The sequence below is a fragment of the Copadichromis virginalis genome, linkage group LG19, assembly GCF_057382275.1.
Source record: "Copadichromis virginalis isolate Kocher_CV1m ecotype Utaka linkage group LG19, C_Virginalis_male_GT1.1, whole genome shotgun sequence".
Classification (NCBI taxonomy): Eukaryota; Metazoa; Chordata; class Actinopteri; order Cichliformes; family Cichlidae; genus Copadichromis; species Copadichromis virginalis.
In genome coordinates this window covers 15,617,107-15,634,288 of record NC_140636.1, presented here as the reverse complement: position 1 = coordinate 15,634,288, position 17,182 = coordinate 15,617,107, and the positions used below count along the sequence as shown (strand labels likewise).

General features: G+C 42.9%; 1 protein-coding gene across 3 annotated transcripts in view; it reads left to right on the top strand.

The window, feature by feature from the left end:
* The window catches only part of LOC146685809 (connector enhancer of kinase suppressor of ras 3-like), a 43,521-nt gene that overhangs the window by 23,536 nt on the left and 2,803 nt on the right, over positions 1-17,182 (top strand). The window contains exons 6-22 of one of the 3 annotated variants that reach the window (XM_085440658.1): positions 151-270; positions 430-489; positions 1,050-1,118; positions 1,213-1,359; positions 2,646-2,770; positions 3,124-3,305; positions 3,408-3,494; positions 3,713-3,963; positions 6,075-6,112; positions 9,389-9,431; positions 13,426-13,479; positions 13,872-13,911; positions 14,366-14,535; positions 15,609-15,682; positions 15,808-15,879; positions 15,984-16,048; positions 17,047-17,171. In XM_085440658.1, coding sequence (XP_085296784.1) covers positions 151-270; positions 430-489; positions 1,050-1,118; positions 1,213-1,359; positions 2,646-2,770; positions 3,124-3,305; positions 3,408-3,494; positions 3,713-3,963; positions 6,075-6,112; positions 9,389-9,431; positions 13,426-13,479; positions 13,872-13,911; positions 14,366-14,535; positions 15,609-15,682; positions 15,808-15,879; positions 15,984-16,048; positions 17,047-17,171 — 1,722 coding nt within the window. Of the gene's footprint in view, positions 1-150; positions 271-429; positions 490-1,049; positions 1,119-1,212; positions 1,360-2,645; positions 2,771-3,123; positions 3,306-3,407; positions 3,495-3,712; positions 3,964-6,074; positions 6,113-9,388; positions 9,432-11,167; positions 11,750-11,921; positions 12,586-13,425; positions 13,480-13,871; positions 13,912-14,365; positions 14,536-15,608; positions 15,683-15,807; positions 15,880-15,983; positions 16,049-17,046; positions 17,172-17,182 lie in introns of those variants that run through there. The other 2 variants (XM_085440660.1, XM_085440659.1) reach the window with 2 other exon arrangements.

Below are 17,182 nucleotides of genomic sequence, written 5' to 3'. Positions count from 1 at the left end.
CTAACTGCCAGTTCTAACCTGTAAAACACACAATAACTTGATCTTTGGATGATTAAGTGCAGCACTTGTGATCACAGCGAGAGGTTTATTAAAGTCTTGTGCTTATTATTTTGACCACTGAGGCATTTTGTTTGGCGTTCTCTTCTGCAGTCAAAGATTTTGAACACCATCTGTGATCAGACCGTGAGAACCACCTCTGACCCCCTGATGAGCCAGTCGGCTTGTTTGGAAGAAGTCCAGTTGACCAACATCAATCCAGGCGAGGGTCTGGTGAGGAATGATTCTTGAACATTTTTTTGTTTTCCTCTTTTTTTTTTTTGAACCTCGAACTTGTGGTCGGCTTCTTGGGTTGTCTGTCTGGGAATGTATTCGATGTGTGAACTGGTAATACGCTGTTATCCACCATTTTTCTTTTCTTTTTAAACCCAGGGAATGTACATCAAGTCTACTTATGATGGGTTGCATGTCATCACTGGAACCACAGAACATGTAAGTAGGACAGGAGCCAATTTTATCCAGTTTCAGTGCTGAAATTCATTCATTCGCTGCCAGTACTCTTAAACAAGCTTTTGTAAGTTTCATCCTCCTCCTCTTCATCCTCCTCTCTGAGGGCACCCTGAGTAACATCATGTGAGGGAGTTCAGAGCTGCTCATGTGCAAAGGGGATAGTTTCTTTCTGCACTCCACACAAACAAGTTTTACCTTTTCACCACACTTACACACTCAGTCAGTGACTAACACACGTGCATCACAGCCACCGTTGGATCCTCACGCCTCCAGTCCCCACTCCTGAATCACAACCTGAATCATCGTTTATAATGACCAGTTTATCTCGTTTGGCATCTTCGTGACATGAAAAACAATTCTGCTGATAGTCACACACACTGAGAGGCTTTTTCTCACGATTCTGATCTTTGAGTGTTCATCTGGTGCAGAAATCAGCCACGAGTGGTACCAGAGCGCCGCCCAGTTTCCACAGCATTTTGAGAATAGTTCAATAAAAGCGGTCTATCTGGTTTTGACCTTGGCTGTTTATGTATTATGTTTAGTCGCCCGCAGACCTGACGAGGAAGATCCACGCTGGGGACGAGGTGATCCAGGTCAACCATCAGACTGTGGTAAGAATCCCAGATTGTGTGGGAAGTTAAATACATACTGGAAATCTTTAATCAAAAGCATGAGCATCATGTGCATTCGCTTCCTGTTAACCAGGTGGGCTGGCAGCTAAAAAACCTGGTTTTTAAACTGAGGGAGGACCCTAAAGGTGTGGTTCTACTCCTGAAGAAGAGGCCCACGGGCACAACAGGTTTCACCCCTGCCCCACTGAAGAACATGCGCTGGAAGCCCCCAGTACCTCAGGTACATGCACACCTGCATGCACGCTTCCTTTCATCATTGTCTCGTCTAATCATTGTCAAACAATTACCAGCTTTTTAGGGAGTTGGTTCCAAAGCAGCAAGTCCAGACAGGGCCACCCTGAAAGAGTGCTGCTGGCTCAAGTGAATATAGCATTCAGCTTTTCTTGCACAACAAAAGAGGCAAACAAAGTCCCAAGATGTTATTCAGTCTATGAGATAAAGCTTCCGAGCTTTAGTGTTTCAGAATGGTTAGTTTATTAGACGGCCCAACGTCATGGTTTAAAGCAAACAACAGACACACAATCATTTGTTTGTGTTAAAGAAAGCTTAAAGGGAAATGGGATAAATATCGAGCCTGTGAGGGAATGTGTGAGCTGATTCATAATCAAATGAACACATTACGCTAAATTAGGTGAGTCCCCACTGACAGAGGGGGAGGCTGCAAGCCTGTCATAAACGTAGATACCAAGACTGAAGCTCTGGCACCGCGTCATCGTGTGCGCAGCCTCTTTTATAGCCGGAGAAGACAGGATGAGATTATATCAGTTAGGAGTGGGTTCCTCAAATCAACGAAAGAGGCTCTGTGCACAAAGGTGACCAATGTCTACACATCCACCAGCATCTTCTTTTAACAAGGAGCCAGGCCCATCGGAGCCAGGCCCATCGGAGCCAGGCCCATCGGAGCCAGGCCCATCGGAGCCAGGCCCATCAGAGCCAGGCGTCTCAGTTTATTTGCGATAGCAAGGCTCCGAAGAGGCAAACAGAGACAAATCATACGGTGTGACTCGAGAATGAATGACACTGGTTTTGTAATAGTATATAATTTGTACTATTTGAGCTATTTGGAGAAGCGCAGAGAGCAGTGTTTCACGAGATCCCCAGTCGGATGTTTAGTTTGCCATATATCACATTTACAATGCTGTATCAGCAGATGTGTAATTTTTCCCTGATGAGAATAGCAGAGTAACACTCAAGGACGATGTTGGGGAAACATAACTGTGGTAAGTGTCAGGCTATTTTGGACTACACTCAGAATCTTTCCATGCCTCAAACAAGAAGGCCCGACATACAGGAACTTAAATGTCTCACCACATCTGGGAAACTCCTCCCGTTAGCCAGCAAGTCAGATTAAGTCTTAATTTAAGGCTGAGGAAAAAAAACTATTAGCCGAAACAGTAATAAGCAGAAACACAAACTGATCTGTACATGCAGTCAGATAAGGTGGAATGAGAAGACTTTATTCTCCAGATTAGATCAGGCACTCACGCTTGTGTTGTATTCTTTCAGAATAACTCGTCCCTCGTTAGAACCCAGTCTCCTTCCAGTTCAGCTAATGGATCAACCAAAAAGGAGAAGCCGGCTATCCTGGACTTGTACATCCCGCCGCCTCCTCTAATGCCGTACACGCCGCGGTAAGCCATCCTGTTTCATGTGCACCGATTATTAATTTACTGGAAACTTCAGCTCTAAAAGTAGTAAAGTACTAAAACAAGAAGGCTGGAGGCCACCTGCTCCCCCCGCTGTGAGGGATTCAGACACCCCCAGTCAACCTTTGCTACAGCCTAACTCAGAGCTTTAAAGCTGATGAATAATGAGTGTGGTCCCGGCTCGTGATCACTTTACCTCGCACCCCCTCCTGCTGCACTTTCTCTTCTGCTGGTCTTCAGCCCACTCAGCTCCCACCCGTCCGTACACTACGACTGTTTTATCCTCCACCTCCTCATGCTGTGGAGATAAGTTAATGAACATTTGTTCCTCCGTCCAGAGAGGCGAGAACAGACGCCTTCTCCAGCATCAGTAAAAGACCAAAGGGCTCTGAGTCACCTAACTCCTTCCTGGACAAGGAGAGCAGAGGACACTGCACCGATTTTGACAAGCAAAGCGCCGGCTGTCCCATCGAAGCAAAGGTGGTCCAGCCCAGAATGAGGGAGCATAAACCCTCGCGTGGTCAGTACTTTCTCATCGCAGTGGTTTAGAAATATTCCTCTGACAGAAACTCAGAAAATGTGTTTTCAGAACAATTAACAAGCCTGAAACTTTTGTCTACAGGTAAGCCCCGGCCACTGTCCATGCCTGCAGACACCTGTCTGTCAGTGGTTGATCCTTACGCAAAGCCCTGGGCGCAGGGAAGGAAAGGTGTGTGCAACTTATCATTTAAATTTATTGACTCACAATTGGATGCAGCCTCAAGTGGCCACTAGTGGAACTACACTTTATCGCACATCATTATTTTTTCAGCCCATTAAGTTGCTGCTTAGTTAATTTCAATAAGAAAACAAGTTAAATATTTAAAAAAGATTTGCAAAGCATTTTTAGAGACTTTAGAATAACCTGTCATTGTGTCTTTGCTTTAGGTGAGGATCTCCTGTACAGATACCTGAGTAACGAGAGGATCCCCACCATTGCTGAGGAGGTCCCCTCGGTGTCTCCACCCTACAGGCCTGCAGGGGAACGGCATCTCATCCGAGTGGACCACATCCGGGGCAGCCGCTACTACTCCAACTCAGACCTCCACAACAGTGCCACCATCCCCTACCAGGAAGACACGAAAAAGGCTCCGGTAGCTCCCGTCTCCAAGCGCACGACGGCAGAGCGCTCACTACTGGTCAGTTGGATCACGCGGCTTAAGCTATTGACTCACTGATGATGCGCTTCCTGTCCGGGGCTTCCTGTTCCTGTCTTGTCTTCCTCAGTGCCTTTGACATTTAACGTCCTCGGGCTTTCTCACACTCCTCTCTCCCATACCTCCCTGGTGTTACTACTACTACCAACTACAACTGCTACTCCTCAACCAAACCTGCTTTTGTAGTACTCACTACATTAAGTCATCGCTCCTTTAACACAACCCTCATCTCTGACACAAGCCTCAGCATCAAGAGGACACAGTTGTGTTCAGATTTAGGCTTTTTTGGGCCTCGTTTGCTGTACATGGACATCTCTGTACATATCATGTAATGTTTCGGCTAAGATGTTCTTCACGTCGCTTATTTAATACACTGAAGCTCTCGACCAGTTCGGTTCTCTGTTTATTTGCTTTTCATTTGCATAAATAAGTTATTAAAAAAGAATAAGTTAGACAAGCAGCACATGTCTGTTAGCGAGGCTGTTTTTCTTGTCATGTTGCTTTTTTTCTTTTTTTAAACAAATTCATTTTTGTGATTGCTTACATTAACTTCTGCCAATGGTTGCCTCTTGTAAAGCTATGCATACGATTTTTACTGTCACTTTAGTGGAAAAATGCTGCATTGGTTGTTAAAGGTGTTTATCTTGTCACTAGCAAACATTTGTGCATGATTTAAGGCTATGCACTCAACTCAGTGAACCTTTATAACCTGTGTTTCAGCTCAAGCACCCATCTAAAGGGCCTCTATATACAGCTGGTTGACAGTAAACTGGTCTTTTATGCCAGTGTTTTTGAACAGTGGCAGAATGACGGCATTATTTAAGAAGCCACAGGGAATGAGTGTCTGTTGTTGCTTTATCTGCCTTTTGTAAGATTTGAATAGCGATTTATTAAAAACTGCAGTTTATTTCAGTCAATTTTTGTATTGTCTTTATTTTACTGGTGCGTGTGGAGTGGCTGCTAAACGTCTCACTGTAATATGCATCTTCTCCTGCAACCCTGCTGAGCTCCGTTCAGCCTCAGTTTATACACTTTAAATGGCATGTTTGGTTGTAAAAAAATATATATATATATATATATATTAATTTCCACGCCAGGACCAAACTGTAGAGCCAGCTGTCTTTCTAACCTGCTTTGACCTTTGAGGTGAACCTGGCCTCAGTGCAACAGGATAGCTAACGTGAAGTTACCTTTTGTTGGTGTCAGATGGCGATGGTTATGTAACCACTTCCCTCTTTGAACTTTTGATTCCAGCTGGGGAGCCATATGGTCAAAGCAGGTTTTTCCACTGGGGCATCTCTTTTCTGGCACATATGTTGCCTTTTAAACATTAAAACGGCAGGTTAGGATTACCTTACTTGATGGCTTTTGCCACTTTCATTGATTTTAAAGCGTTTTCCTGGGACTGATCATCAGCTTTCGTCGTGAAGGTGAAGCTCTGACAGCCACGAAGAACTCCCGCCTCTCTGACCTCTCTCTTTGCCCATGTTTTCACCATGCATGCATTTACTGATTGAGAGGAGCATGTCTTCTTATCTCTCTTTCACTTCTTCCTCCTAAAATCTTGCTCTGCCCAAGCTTGCTGAGCTGTAGTCGCCTGCGGTCCTCACTAATTTGCACTTTCTGAGACGCTGTGGTCTGCCTAAGTACTACCTGCGCTCTGTTTATCCCACTGCATACGTTTGCTAACCACTAACATTTTATGCCTACACATCACAAATGGTTACAAGGGAACGATGTGCTGAAGTATTTCTAGTTTGTGCATGTCACAAAACAAAAATAAAAATTCTGCCTTTGTTATATAATTGCATTCTTTTTATTAACTCTAAAATCACAATTACTTGTTTTTGTTCTCCGTTTGTTTTTCCTATTCTTGCCAGAATCATTTATTTTACTGCAAAGCTTACCAAGCAAATATTGTAGATTTCCTTAATCCATGCATAATTTAGTGCCCTACAAGAACGCAGCACACAGATCTTCAGTCACTTTAAAGAAAATCATTAAAGGAATATTAATCAACATAGAGCGTCTCAACATTCAGACTGAGGCTTTGAGAACACATGCGTTAACTTAAAAATCTTTATTTATCACAGGGATCCAGCTGGCACTCTAGCAGTGACTTCCTCAACCGGTGAGTTCCCTTCCCTCTTTCTCCTACACACACACACACACACACACACACACACACACACACACACACACACACACACACACACAGTCTGCTGGTCAAAGGTCTGTGACATCTTAAATAAATTAATTGCAAATTGAGAGTAAAATACTTCCGTTTTAGTGGAAATGATCATTTTGTGTGGCTCCCTTGTGGTGGACATGTTGTCCTGTACGATGATGCAGTGTATGTGCTGCTACAGCTGTAATAGGACTGGCTTTGCATTTCATACACCATATGTCATTCACACATTATCACAGAAGTGCTTTTATCTTCACCTTTCACATTGATGATACATCTGAGAGCAACTTGGAGCTGCGTGACCTGCTGAGGATACTTTTTTACCAACCTTCTGATTAGTAGATGACCTGCTCCCCTGAGCCACCTAACAATCATGTAGCAGTCACACCTGTCCAGCGTGTCCCCTTCTCTCCCCCAGTGTCAGCCGTGGCAGGCTTCAGCTACTCTTCAGCTCTGAATTGAAAAAGCGATTTAGAAATAAACGTCTGCAGAGACTCTTCCAATCACAGCCATCACAGTTTTACAGACCTTACTTCTTACATTGTTACTGTCACTTTCTTAAAGCAGTCTTGGATAAATGTTAGCCCGTGCTTTATGAAGTGCAGCCCACAATGTGGAATGGTTTGATGGGCACTTCTTACGTCCAACATTTTTCCCACCACAACAGCAAGACTCAGATCCAGAGGCTGTGTTGTGTGCAGGCAGTATACCAGCTGACTGCTCTCTAAATATTTATAACATGTCGTAGGGCAGTGAACAAATTTCCTACATTGTCACTACTAAACTACTCTCCAAATACCCCCAAACCCTCACTTTTGGGGTCTTTTGCCCATCTTAATATTTTCCTTTTTTTGTCCGTCTCTGAAAATTCTTTTCTTTGCAAATCTTCCTGGAAGTTGTTTCTTCACTGTTGGCCTGTGAGCAGACAGTTTCCCAAATCTGAAACTTTGACACACTATTTCTGTCGCTCAGTTGTTCACTGGGCACTCTCACTTCTGTTTTGCGTGCACTTTTGTGTGTTGCACAAACTGTTGCACCCCATAGAATAGCCTTAGTTTCTCAAACCATGAATCATCTGGCTATTTTAAGACAAAAAGCAAGCACACAACAGCTAATGCTCCAGATTTTCAACTAGCCAAATGAATTATTTGGAGGAGAGATGGTTACTGAAAAAGGGACCTCTTCATACTATGTCTATATATGAATATACCCCGGAAATTATTGTCATTTACAAATAAAGGCCAAATTATTAGTCTTCCAATGAAATCTAAAGTTTTCGTCTAACAGAGTAAGGGGTTTTCAGCACAGCATTTCTACACATACTATCTGCAGGCGTGGTACATGGGATGCCATCAACCGCTTCCTTTTAGACTATTTGTGTCTATATAGGTTTATATGTTGCAGACCAACTTCTGATTTCTACACATACTAGTTTACTTTAGAAAGCATAGGTAGCATCTTAGCATCCTGTAAAACTGACTTTTTTATTGAGCATCACAAACAAACCATCCACTGCTGAGCAATGATTATAATTATTTTCTAATTTACACACAGTATAAAAACTTCAGTAAGGATTTGATCTGTGTCATGAGAAAGCATCGTGGCAAAACCAGCGAAATCCGTTTAGTTTAGATGCTCACAAAGCAGGAGATGGATATACAAAGTTATCACAGATTTTGCAAGTGTGGACAACTGGAGTGTAAAGTATTATCAAGAGCCACAGAGTGCAGAACAAGCCTCACAGACTTAACCAAGTCGGGAACTGTAGTCACGAGAACCCTGCAGGGAGGGTGAGGTATCAGAGAAATGCCACTTCTGCACAGGAGGCAACGTAAAGCCAGACTGAAAGTGTCTAAGTACAACCTGGAGAACGATTATGCAAACTGGCTCCCCGGTAGAGAACTACCTCCAAAGTGAAGGTTACTGCTGTGGCTGATGGGTAGTTGGTAAAACAGAATGTTAATTACAGAGATTGATAAACGTCCTCTGCAGAGCATTAGTCATTTCTATCGATACAACGTGACTTTTTCCATTATTGAAGTTCCTTAATTAATTTAGAGCTTATAATGAAACTGAAAGAGTATTTGTGGCCTATTTTTTTTAACATAGTTCTGTCTCAGCACCTCAGCATCCAACATGTCCCACACAGCAATGTGTCCATCCACCCCCAAGATCCCCCAGAGATCTTTAGAAATGTCACTGTTATGACGAATGCTAAATCCGCTTCCAACTATAAATAACTCCATCCCACTACCAAATATGATGACATATGAGGACTGCTGTTCCCTCTCCTCATGCGTTGCCCATAGATCTCTTCTTGTCTTGGACGCAGGGCCTGGGGAAGTGTGACTCCCCACATTAACACCCCAATAGATGACTAAACGCCTTGCACCCCACCCCCAGCCCGGTGCTTCTATTCTAAGAGCCGCACACAAGCGCACTGCATCCGGTCTATTGCACGCTTGATCAAAAACATTACTCACAATTAGGATATATAGACAGATGCTATTGTAAATCTCATAGTTGACTCATCGCTGGTGGCGGTTATGAACATGTGCCACTGATGCAGGGAAAGGAATTTGATTGACAGCGGATTTAATCGTGTGTCATATTAATTTTAGGCTGGTCAATCTGTAAAAACAAGAGGGGGGGGGGGGTTTCTCACGGTGAGGCGAGGAATGTAACGGTGCATCAGATTTCTCTTTGTCATCTATTAAAACCATTTTTTCAAACAATCTTTATCATCATCTTTTTTAATAATCTGAGAGGGAGGAAAACAAAAATGCAATTAAAGGGGAAGGACAGCAAGCCTTAATCCATTTCACAGCCTACAAAACACACTGGCTTAGGCCCAGCAGAGGGCAATTCAGTATTGAGAACAGTCAGAACATTGGGAGCGACCTTCTTCTCCAGCATGCTCCTGTGACTGGTCTCCAAATGTATTATCAGAAGCACTCACAAATAAATCCCAACCCGTAAGTGTCTGCTTTTGCTTTGCCAAATCAGAGTCAGATTGGAACACAGATAAAGATAATGAGCAGTTAGCTGGGAAGCAATAAGTATGTGTTGGAAATGTTCAAAATACACTGCGGTAATGTGAGATGAATCTCTTTGGTGTATGATATAAGTCTGCTGGAAAGCACTGCTCGACATCAGTGCATGTGGTGTGTTTTCAGTTATTAATGTGTTGGCTTTCGTGTCTCTCGCTTGTTCTTACAGGTATAATCATCCACATTTACGATCGTGGTCCTTTTCTCAAGCAGTAAGTAAATAACAATCAGCTCCTCTCACTGAAAAAATGAAGTGCATGCACCTGAATGATGTGTGTTTGTGAGGAATGGCCTGGAGCTTCAATGATTGACCTGTTACACTGCACACAAAGCTTAGTCTGCACTGCAAAGCTCTTTGTTTTTTATTAATATGGATGAATCTTTCTAAGTGTCTCGATTTTTCCTGCATCTTAAATTTGACATTTGGGATATGAAATAAAATTCAAAAAGTGTATTTTACGTAAAACTTGGTGAAGACATTTATGTTGGGGATAAATCGTGTCCTTGACAGGTTAATTTTTTTTATTAAACTACAAAATCCTAAATTAAAATTTGTGCTAAATCTCTAAACTAACGTGGTACAGATCATCTTTATGTGTTAGCAGTATCACTTTGCAGAAGACTGCATCGCTTCGTTCTCTGTTGAATGTGCTGTTAGTAGAAAATTGATCGTGCACCTTCTAGCTTTAGCATTTGTGGAAATGAGATGACTGCAGGGGTTAACTGAGGACGCACACAGTGAAACCACACACCCCAGTACCACGGGTTACTGTCAATCCTCCACAGGGGTAAGATGGCTGGACACAGGGAGTCCACGCCGATGCAGGCGTGGTATATGGGAGGCCATCAACCGCTTCCTTTTAGACTATTTGTGTCTATATAGGTTTATATGTTGCAGACCAACTTCTGATTTAAGTTCTTTCAGTCTTGAATTCAGAGCTTTGTGCACCAAAATCAAAATTCAGGACATGATCAGCGGCAACTGCACAGTCAACAACAGCCGGCGAGGGGCATGCAGCGCCATCAAACTGAGCGAGCGAGAATCTGATATCATCTCCAACCACTGCACCCTTCCCCCTTTACACTGTGTGAGAGTCCCCTGGTAAATAATAGCCACTCTGTTTGACCCCCCCCCCCCCCCCTTTCTGTCTCACACACAGTTTCTGGGTGGGGGTAAGTAAGTGCCATGACAATTCTCAGCACGGATCATGATGGGAGATTGAGTTGGTGTGACCAATCAGCACTCCCTTGAATCCTTTGACATGAGTCGCAGGCCAGATTATCTCACTTCCACCAATACATAGCTCCAGTAGAATGCACAGAAATGAGACGGGCGTGAATTATCATGAGCTATTAAGTTTAGTTCAGCACGTTTAATTGAAATATTAAAGGCTTCTGCGAGGTTTAGGGGCAAATCGAGGAAGTCACTTGATACAGATGAGAAAGATAGGGTGACAGCGAAGCAAAGAGGAAGCCACAAGCCTGCGCGAATGTGAGCGAGATAAAGAAGGCCTCCTCGTCACTTCACACCACTTTCTACTGTACAATGGCAAGTGGAAAGAAATACGAGGCCCCTGTCTATTTAGGCTTAGTAAAAATGGAGACTATAATAACGCAGGACTCAGGAATGTGTCTGCTGGTTTACCGCCAAACGTGGCCCAGAACATCCAAGCCTCTGCACAGATACAGCTCAGGCAGTGATGCTGTGGCTAAAAACTCGCTCCCCACTGAGGCAGCGAAGGGTGTTGATAGCCATGGAACAGCTTCCCTAAGCAACGAGTGGATGGGTGTAAACTGAACCGCTTATATTTCTCATTCTTCTTGCAGGCGGTTGTTGGTGATTTTTATCAACTTCTCTTAAAGTAATAAAAATTTTTTAAAAAAAGTGCTTTGTAAGCATCAGTGAGTACTTCCTCTGCATTCACCACATGTGAAATTGCTGCTTTTCATACTCAGCGTGAGTTACTGTGAATGTCACAGCTGTTTGAAACAATGATACAATGATGTGTTTTGAATTACACAGGCAAGTCTGTGGAACAGTCCCGTCTACATTTTACGCGTCAAGTACAACAACAGCTGTAAAGACAAATGTGTGTGTTGGGTAAAAATGATGCTTTTATGACGCTCTCACTGAGGTTCCAAGGCTGTTACACAGTTGGGATTTAGCGACACCCTGCGGTCAGGTGGGGTAACTGCGAAAACGAATGGATTTTACTGAATTTAATGAATGAATGAAAGATGCGTGGGGAAAGTGGGGGGAACATGAAATGCGAAAAATTAGCCCTGTAGTTATATCTGAATTATTGGGGGGAGTCAAAAATATTTGTCACTTTGTCAGTTTCAGTTTGGGTGGTGCCTTCTTTGGAGGGTAACGCCCAGACAGGACCTGAACTCACCTGAAACCAGCCGGCGTCTCTTTGAACGTGCTCTTTGGCTTTCTGCGTATGTTCCTGACATGTTTGGCAAAGTTTGGTCAACCTTTGAGCAAAGGTTTCGAGACAGACTACTTTCTCTGAGGTTATGGTGGAAGGTACAGTGTTTGTTTTACTGGCAGCTCGGGCTAATTCATTTGTCCGCAGGCTTCTTTGACTTTGTTTCGCCATTAAGCTACTGGACAACAAGCAGTCAGGCTACTGCTGAACTACACTCAGTAGTTACAGTCAGAAAATCGTTATTTAACATTTAACCAAATTTGTCTTAAACTTCGCAAAATAGTCCTAATAGTATGAAAAGTATTTGGTTGTAAACACGTCACATTCCCCTCTATTCTTTGTGAATGTCATTTCATTGTAAGACGCAGATTTTTTTTCGCTCTTTTGAAATTGTAGGTATTTGTTTCAGGTAGTGGTCGAGAAATTGCGTCATTCTTTTTCTCCCGAAAGCTTACTTTCAGAAGAAAAATCTTATTTTCAGGTGAAGTGTCAACTTCCTCCTTTAATGGTGATATAAAAGAGCATCTTACATACAGAGAGAATATTTCATTTTTCATCTCTTGCTGCATCTAACCTCAAAGAATAGTTGCGTAAATCTGCAGATAGGTTTGTTCAGTCTGGATCTTGCCACTAAAATTACACATGGTTCTTAACATGTGCAAAAGAGAAAACTCCAAGAGGAAGTTAGTTACTAAACACAGGCAGGCAGTCACTCTCAGTCAGGTTTGGGCAGTGGTTTGTGTGGTGATAGGCATCTACCTCCTACACTCAGCCTCTCGGCTCTGACACCCGGAAAGCAAAGTGATGATACATTTGTGTTGTGCAAGGCACAAATGTACAGAAGTATTGATGAGAGCTTCTAGTGATGGTTTATTATCACTGTCAGAGGCACAGAGGATACTTAGCTGTTTGGACGAACCTTTTAAAGAACCAGGTATGAGTCTTTCTCTCTTCATTGTTCTAGCTGGGGACTTTGGCGAGCTGTGGTACCGGTAAGTGGCTAAACTTGGACAGCTGCAGCAGGGCTCAGGACCCTGTGAACAACTCGCCGCCTGGTTTTGCCACAGAGTCTAAAAATGCCTGTGGGTTACACGTTTCAGAGTACTCTGAAATGTGTAACCCACAGTGTAGATTCTCATTTTCTCTAACTTCACACCCAGTGGGGCAGCACGGTGCTTAGTTTTGTCTCTGATGTTCTTTCTCTCTAACAGTTTTGGCATTTCAAAAAAAAGGAACTTAACCTAGAGGAAGTTGGTCAATAAAGGCAACTTAGATTTCACAACGTTACTGTCCATTTATGAGCTTGAACTGCAAAGTGAGAAAAATCTTTCTGATTCTTTGTTTGGGAAAAAATAGATTTTTGCACGATGTCGTTTTGCAGAAGAGTCCTTTTCATTTTGCTGTGAGACAACTTTCTGTGTGTGTCACATATTAAACAAATCTGCTGACACTGATCATTGTGACACTTGTGCTGTGACTCAGTGCTGATCATGAGCATTAACTTTTTACGTTTTTAACCTTTCTCTGAGCTTCTGCTTCCACAGAACTTCTGCTGTTTCTGAGCATGTTCGATTCAGTTTTTTCCATCCTCTGAAAAACAAAACAACAATAAGAAAGAGAGAAAAAAAAGCTGATTGGGAAACATTGTCTTTGCTGTACCCGTGACGCCACATCCTTTTGTCACACTGAAGAAATTTTTTTTCTCCTTTTCTGCTCATTTCTGTTTTGTTTTTTTCCAACCTACACATTTTGAATAAGGTGTTTCTTTCAACAGGCTGCTTTCCCCATATCCGTGACTCCTTCAATGGCTGCCGATGACTACAACCCTGTAAGTAGCTCTTTTTTGTCTTTTTCTAACATTTACTCGCTCTCTCTTTAAAGGATTAGAAACTTCTGCTTCCCTATTTATCAGTAACTAATTTGAATGTAAGCAGTATACACCCAGAGTTTAGACACCACCAGGTGGATGTTTTGTTTGACTCACTGGGGAGCAAAGAGAGTTACAAATAAAAGGAGACCAATAAGAAACAAGTCACAGATGCTAATGGAGGTGTTAAACAGCATGTAGAAAGATAGAGAAAATGCACATGACACTCAGTGTGAAAACAGGATGTTTCAGACAGCCTCTTCTTCTCAGTTGTGTGGTCTGAAACTGCTGCTCACCCCCTTGCCTTTTTCTTTTTGACCTCCCCCAACCCCTCCTCTGCACTCCTCTCAAAGGTCTCCCTCCGACACAAATCCAAGAAGAAGAGCCGAGGAGGTGAGTCCTGCCTTATCACCTTGTCACTTATCTCAGCCTACAGCTGCAATTAGAAAGCGTAGTGGGTGGATGCGAAGCAGCGGTGCACTTGGCGTGTGCAGAGGGATTTTAGACGAGTTCAGTTACTTTCACTTCACTTCTTTTATTTCTTGGCTCTGTGTAGCCGTGCCTTTGGGTTCTTCTGAGACGCTAACTAATTTGTATATATACTGTTTTTGCTGACTGACTCATATCGGTAACGGGTAGGATGAAGGTAGAATAGCACTTTTGATTTGACTCTTCCAGGATGCTTCACGCGCTTCTTAGTTTTAGAGGTCCATTTGGTTATCGACCAAACTCCGGGAGCTCTTTAGACTGAAATGGAAACGTTTTGGTTGTTTGTGTTTGGATGTTTAAATCTGTAACGTTCTGCTTCCTCTGATGCTGTGACTAAATGCGCTGTTGTCTGGTTAAGGCAATGGTACGATGAGCAGAAGACGGATCTCGGTCAAAGAGCTCGGCCAGCCAGACCACCAGGGCTGGCTGTACAGGAAGAAAGAAAGCAAAGGCTTTCTGGGTATGAAATGGAAAAAGTACTGGTTTGTGCTGAAGAAGACTGCTCTCTACTGGTATACCAACCAGCTGGTGAGTAAAACACCCTCTGACTAGAAGACTAATGTGGGTTTTAGACTAGCTGGTTGCTATTTAGAGTGTACAATTGCACAATCCCTGATAACAAAAATATTTAACACAGATAAGTCTGCTTCTCTATATCAGTTGCATGCTTTTCAACTTCTTCAATTTATCTTGCAAGATTATAAGATATAATGTAATGATGAGAATTATATCAAAAGAGAGAGGAAAAAATAAGGAAGCTATTAAAGTTGCACCTCTTTCTTTTGGTTTTCCACCACTCTTTGGAATATTTTGTGTGTCATCCTATCTGTGTTGCCCTTTTTAAAGAGTATCTTGCATATCTTCTTTATTTTTGCTAATTTCAGGAAAAGTTACAAAGTACAACAGTGTTACACCCAAGTCATCAAAAAAACGCCTTAAAAGACTCTTAAAACTGTCTGATGATCTTTTTTTTAATCATCATAAAATAGTTAAAAATAATCGGGGTAGTTCTTGAGAACTTGTATCAGCTGCAGATTAAGTGCTGTAATCACTCTTTACAGCAGCAGGATGGTGGCACATACACAATGTGTACTTTAGTTTTTGACTGAACATGTAATCCGGTGATTGATGTGGCTTCATGTGTTTTTATTTGCTTTTATGCTTTTTTGTCTCACGCTAACAATAGCAAAAGATGAAACATGACTAAATTTTATTACAGCTTAAGTAACAGACCACAGAATTAACACTGGGTGAGTCACAGATGTGCGCTAGGCAGTCAGGGCTGCAGGTTAGTCATACTGGTTTCCTCCACAGCTGTCTCCTTGCCAGTCTGTCACTGCAGGAATCAGCGAGCGCTGGTGACACTGCGCTTCCTGAATGTGACCGTGTCACTAATAGCCCGCTGCTACATATATGTCTAATCTACATCTGTTTGACTTACTGGCACGATAACTTCAGTCAGACCTGCTGTACGTCACCACCACTCAGTACGAGGAAATTAAAGAAGTTGCCTGTTGCAATTCAGACGCGCACGTCCGTGTGGGGAAGTGGTTTGAAAGTTGTGTTCTAATACTCACTGTTGTTCAATCTGTGCGTTGCAGGCAGAAAAAGCTGAAGGCTACATCGACCTCACAAACTTCATGATCGACAGAGCCATCGAGTGCAAGAAGAAATAGTGAGTCCTCACAAACAGTGCTGGGTGTGATCTATGAAACCACAGTTATAACAGTAAAACTGTCTTTTTTTTTTTTTTAACCCTCGAAACACTAAACTGCTGTTCGTCTGTCTTTCCCTATTCAGTGCATTCAAAGCTTGTCACCCGCAAGTTATGATGTTTTATTTTGCTGCCGAGAGCTACGAGGACATGAACTTGTGAGTCATGTCAACTAAAACAGTGTTTGGAAATGTATACATTTTATGTGCATTATAATATTTTATCAGAATTGCAATTAAGTTGGATCATTTCTTTGTTTCAGGTGGGTGAATAAGCTTGGGCTGGCCTCCATTCAGTATGAGCAAACAGAAGTAAACGCTTCGGCCGGTGAGCACCTGTTTCAGTTCCCCGCCTCTGTCACTGAAGCTTTCCAACATCTCACTTTGTTTGGGTTTTAGTTTAAGAAATTTACTATTTAAGTTTTTAATCAGCAACGGAATCGTTTGTTTTTAATTGTCATATAGCTCTTCAGTACTTTCCAAGCAAACATGCCCACTTCAGCCCCGTGTGGGGTTACTATGGGCAGACCAATATGAAATGTATGGCACACCTGGGCCCCACAGATTTTTACAGCAGATGCTCATCCTGGCACAACCCTCAGGGGATCTATATCTCTCACTCTCAAACCACTTGATCCTTAGATCAGATAAACTGTACTACACTGTGGATCCACTTGCTCTCAGAGGAGAAAAATGAAACACTAAAGTCTTATTAAACCAAATATGGCCTGTTATAGCTTTCACTCATTGACTTCTTTTGCAGTGTAACCCCAGTTTAACTTCCGTTGTACTGAGGTTTTGAACCAGCCACTTTCTCTCAGCCTCATATTTCTGACAGTGTAATAAAACATGTTCTATGGTTGTCTCTTCTCCACACTATATTTTCTTTTTTGATGCTTCCTTATCATAAATAATGTGTCAGCAAACATGCCCGTGTGGGCCCACAGTGTCTAAATGTGGAGCTGTGTGGGCAAGGCAAGCCCAAACTAATCCCACCTAGATCCTGCTGCAGTTTTGCCGTTCGGGGTCCCTGTAAGACAACTGTTGGTTGCCCACAAAGTTCCCTCTTGGGGGCCCAAAAAGAGCAAAACTGCTATAAGCCCCACGTGGGCTTACCCACAGAAAACCCATGTAAGGTCCCCAAAGGGCACAACTGCAGCAGGATCTAGGTGGACACGCCCACTTGGGGTAAGTGTGGGTTTACAGCCCCACAGTTCACCAACAACTACCCACTGTGGGGCCCCACAGGCATTTTTCCTGGGTTACATTTGTTGGTTACATGTTTGAAGTTTTTGTTTCTTGTGTGTCTCCATGTTTCATGTTCAGAGTGTTATAGTGAAGCTAGTGATCACGAAGAAGCTGAAACCACAGAGATACCTCCTCCACCGTACTCTGAACAGACCCTGCGGGACTCCTCGAATGCCTCCGGTCCGCCTGGTAGCACACATCAGGTCAGTAACGG